General features: G+C 36.4%; 1 protein-coding gene across 1 annotated transcript; it reads right to left on the bottom strand.

Moving 5' to 3' along the window:
• Positions 1-3,657: 3,657 nt before the first annotated feature.
• LOC107794742 (uncharacterized) lies at positions 3,658-4,002 on the bottom strand. The gene has a single exon (XM_016617265.1). The coding sequence runs from the start codon at positions 4,000-4,002 to the stop codon at positions 3,658-3,660; it is 345 nt and encodes a 114-aa protein (XP_016472751.1).
• Positions 4,003-4,347: the final 345 nt, after the last annotated feature.

Here is a 4,347-nt window from a genome sequence, read left to right as displayed (position 1 = left end):
TTTTATTTTTTAGTTAACTTACTATATCCTTTTTTTTAAAAATAGCTTGGTGCAAGCGAAGTCATATATGATGCACATCCAGAGGAAGACACCAGTAGTCGTCAAGATAATAATGATTTTGTGAGCAATATGGAGTTTGATGGCAATGAAGATGTTGAAATGGATGGTTGTCAGGTGTGTTTAGTTGTGCATTCTGCACTTTTCCCTTTTCTTTTCTTTGTTATTTTTGATAATTCGATTTTTTTTACAAAAAATAGGTCGGTGGAAGTGAAGGCAAAGATGTTCCACATTCTCAAAGAGATACTAGTGTAGCAGATCAGTTAGGTGTCAATGCTATGGAAGGACCTTCTGGAGTGAAAGTTGACATGTTTGTTGCCAAAGTAACTTTCACACTAGATGTAGCACATACTGGCATTATTGGTGAGATTGCAGATGCAGCGGCAGGGGAGACGGAGGAAGAATCTGAGAAACAAATGGTTCCTAAATCCCGGACTGGTTCTGTTTGTGCGACTGCAAGTGTTGATGTGGCGGCAGGGGAGACAGAGGAAGAATCTGAGAAACAAAAGGTTCCTGAATTTTGGACTGGTGTTGTTTGTGCGACTGCAAGTATTGATGAGGCGGCAGGGGAGATGGTTCTGTACAATCCTGAATTACTTCTTGAAGTAACGCCGCAAATGGAAAAAATAAAGAGATGTCCTGCAAAGGCCGCGTAGTCTCCATTCATTAATGTGTTTGATTCAGGTTCCAGTACTGGTGTTGTTGCAGCGAAAGGAAAAAAAGAAAATTTATGCTATTAAGCATCCTTTTCAAAGAAAATCAGAACTGGCGTTAACAGCTCTTTGTTGAATGTATTTGCTGGGTGGGTCAAAGAAGGAAAGTCCAGAAAGAAGTATGTTTCCAACTTCTGAGTTTTTTTCAGTTTTATATTTTAATATATTGTCACTTATAACATTATTTTATATCAAATCACTGTACTCTTTTGTGTATATATGTTACCAAGAATGAAATTTACCCGAAGCATGTTAGTGAACTCAATCCTGCTTATGATCTTGGTGTATTTCATGTTGAAGACAAAAAATGGTTTTACACTTTGGCATATAATGGTCAGCCCTTGGATGACTCGGTATGTAAGAATTTACTGTTGTAGTATTGTTTTTTAAAATTTTAGCCAGTGTACACATGAACACTCAATCCCCTTAAGTTAGAACAGATTATTAATTGCTATTTCCTGGCACAAGAGATAGTAGTGAGCATTCATTTTCCTTTGTTTTCTGTGATTTTGGTTTGAAAAACTGTAGCTGATTAAAGCTTACGAGCCTTTAGTGATTAGTTATTTGTTATGTTTTGTTTCAGTACATTGATGTTTTGTTCTATTATCTGAGGAAGAAGGGGAAGTATGACAAAGACCTACCTGTAACATTCACCACCACAGATTGGTACTTCGACGAGAAAATTAATGAGTTGTGGCAGGCGTTTATTGATACAGATGGAGACAGGGATGTGTGCAATCCGGAACATGTCATTGCAGAGTATATTCAGGGGTTTGTCTTGCATGCCAATGTTCCATGGCACACTGTCGAGCATGTCTTAATGCCAAGTAATGTTGCAGAACAATGGCATTGGATAATGGCTATGATGTCCTTTAAGGATAGGCGCATTTATGTGTATGACTCTATGCGCGGTGGAGCTGCTCATCAAGCCAAAGTTCATATGATCATGGCCAAGTATTCTGTGTTGCTGCCTCATTTTTTCGTGCACACACATTTCTATGTAAACAAAAAAGATATCAATTGGCGCATTGGTGTCTACAAATCAAAAGACTTGATTACCCCCTTTGATGTAAAACTGGTCGAAGGATTGCCTCAACAAGTCGAAGCGTATGAATTTCTTTCAACACAATCTGTCTTGTTTTTAGATTCTGCAGTTTGATAGTTGTTGTTCTTTTTATTTTTGCAGTGATTGTGGTGTATTTGCGGCATCATTTGCTGAGTATTTCATTGAGGGCAAGATGCCTCCTAAAAAATTCAATGCCCATGCACACTGGCGCATATTTGGTGCTCTCTTGTGGGATTATGCTAGAAAGAAGATGGAACTGAACGCGCAAAGTGATGATGAGATTATTGGTCAACAGAATAAGTCGCGAAAGCAGAAGAAGTAGTTACTTTTGTCATTGTTGTAGAATGAACTCTATATTTTTGTTTTTGTATTGTGTTCTGTTATGTTGTCATTTTTGTAAGACGTATCAGATTTGTTTGTGTTTGAATTTTATGAATACTTTTAAGAATTGTATGGAAAATGAGACTTTTGCTCTGTTATAAAGGTTTAATGAGTTTCAGTGCGATATTGGATTGTTGCAGTTTAGTTTATTTTGGTGTTTTCTCCCTTGATTTTGTGTTGTGAATTATAGATATGAAAAATATATGGTAGTTTGTGATACATTGTCTCTTGCAGATACATGCATGATACATACATGATACAGATATGATACACATATGATACATAGTTTTCAAATATGTATTGATGAAGCCACTCTTATTTGCAAATTTCTAAAACTATTTGCATAGTTTTCTAGCTGCTACGACTGTTTTCCATTAGTTAGCTTTGTTACGACACAAATACAGGCATGAGTAAGAGCCTATACACAGAGATACATAGGTGATACACAAGCGATACATAGATGATACAAATGTGATGCACAAGCGATACATATATGATACAATATAATACATAGCTGATACAACTTCTTTTTAATCAAATAGATGTTTAATATAAACTTGCAACATGATTTTAAATGACAGGTCAAATATTTATTTATATCTAAAATTCAAATGACATTCTACAATGATATAGTACTTGATATATTGCATTCTTCTAAATCTCTATGATATTCAGTAAAGTAAAATAACAAGTAATTCTAAATTTGACATATTTCATCCTCTCTTTGGATTATTTCTACAAGTTTTCTTGTTGTGACCTTCTTCTCCACACTGTCCATATGAAATCGACCTTTTTCGTTCCCTTTCAGATATTGGCTTACACCTCCCCTTCCTTGGCCTTCCTATTGTTTTAGTCACGTCTGGTGGCAAGACTTTTTCATTTAGAACTTCTGCAGGAATTTCCCATGTGCTTTCATCAGGAATCGGATAAATTGGAATTTTATAGGTCTTCAATAGGTACTTCGTGGTGTAGTACACCGAGCAATACTTAATGTGATCAATGTATTTGTATTTTAATACTGTCCAAGCATGTGCACATGGCAGATCATCCAACTGAAACCTTCTACAGCTGCAAGTTCGATATTTTAGGAACACCATTCTCTGCTAACCCTTGTCAAGTACTGAATATAAGTAACTCGTCGACGGGGTCACCTACAAAATTTATCAACTATCATTAGTGGTGACAAAGAAGATGCCCTCAAAATACATGTACTAGAGAGCCTACAAGATTCAAAATAGCTTAATATCATGTCAAACCAACCAATATTTGAGGAGTGGGGTAGGCATAAATGCTATATTAAATTGAAAGCCTTTGCTTTTGTGCAGCTGGACACTAGTTTAACAGAATCACACAGAGGGTTCAAGATATAACTGGTCGGTGAATTCGGCATGATTACATATTCTATGCGCAAGTATTTACAGAATCCAGTCATACCATCATCTAATGTGACAATTCAAGATTGTCCATCAGCATTGTATCATATTTTTTTCCAAGATCAGTGAATGACTCTACTGCATTCTTTAAGTTTTTAACATTCCATGGTCCGATCAATTTCCTTATGTAGTCTAGCAAAGGCAGTACTGGGAGTTCCCTAGCAGCCTTGAGTGCTGCATTGATCGACTCCACAATGTTTGAAGTCATCGTCAATGTTCTGTTGACAGTGGAATATGCTATGGACCATCTTTCATACCCAACATTCATTAAGTAATCTTTGATCCTCTTATCAATTTTCTCTACCTCTGCCATGTGGTAATCAAACTTCTCAACTGTGTATGCTTTGGCCATAGCAAAAAATATGTCTTTGAGCAGCAAATGGTTTTTTTTTGTAATTTTTTTACATTATTCCATAGATGCCATATGCAGACACAATGAGGTACTTGTGGATACAATGTTGCCGCTGCATTTTCAATGCCTTCATGCCTATCCGAGACTATGCACATTCCCTCCCTTTCTCCAAATGCATCTTTGAATCTCGCAAAAAATCACTCCAAGGAAGCATTATTCTCTGAATTTGCTATGGCATATGCGAGTGGTGGGATATTACCTGCTGGATTTTTTGTTGATGCTATCAATAATGTTCCTCTATATGCCGATTTAAGAAAGGTTCCATTTATAACAACAACCGATTTA

Source organism: Nicotiana tabacum, chromosome 3 (assembly GCF_000715075.1).
Source record: "Nicotiana tabacum cultivar K326 chromosome 3, ASM71507v2, whole genome shotgun sequence".
NCBI lineage: Eukaryota > Viridiplantae > Streptophyta > Magnoliopsida > Solanales > Solanaceae > Nicotiana > Nicotiana tabacum.
This window is presented reverse-complemented; position numbering and strand designations above follow the sequence as displayed.

Bases quoted from the DNA above. Each gene is read 5' to 3' on its own strand.
- LOC107794742 (XM_016617265.1), bottom strand. From the start codon at position 4,002: ATGGCCAAAGCATACACAGTTGAGAAGTTTGATTACCACATGGCAGAG.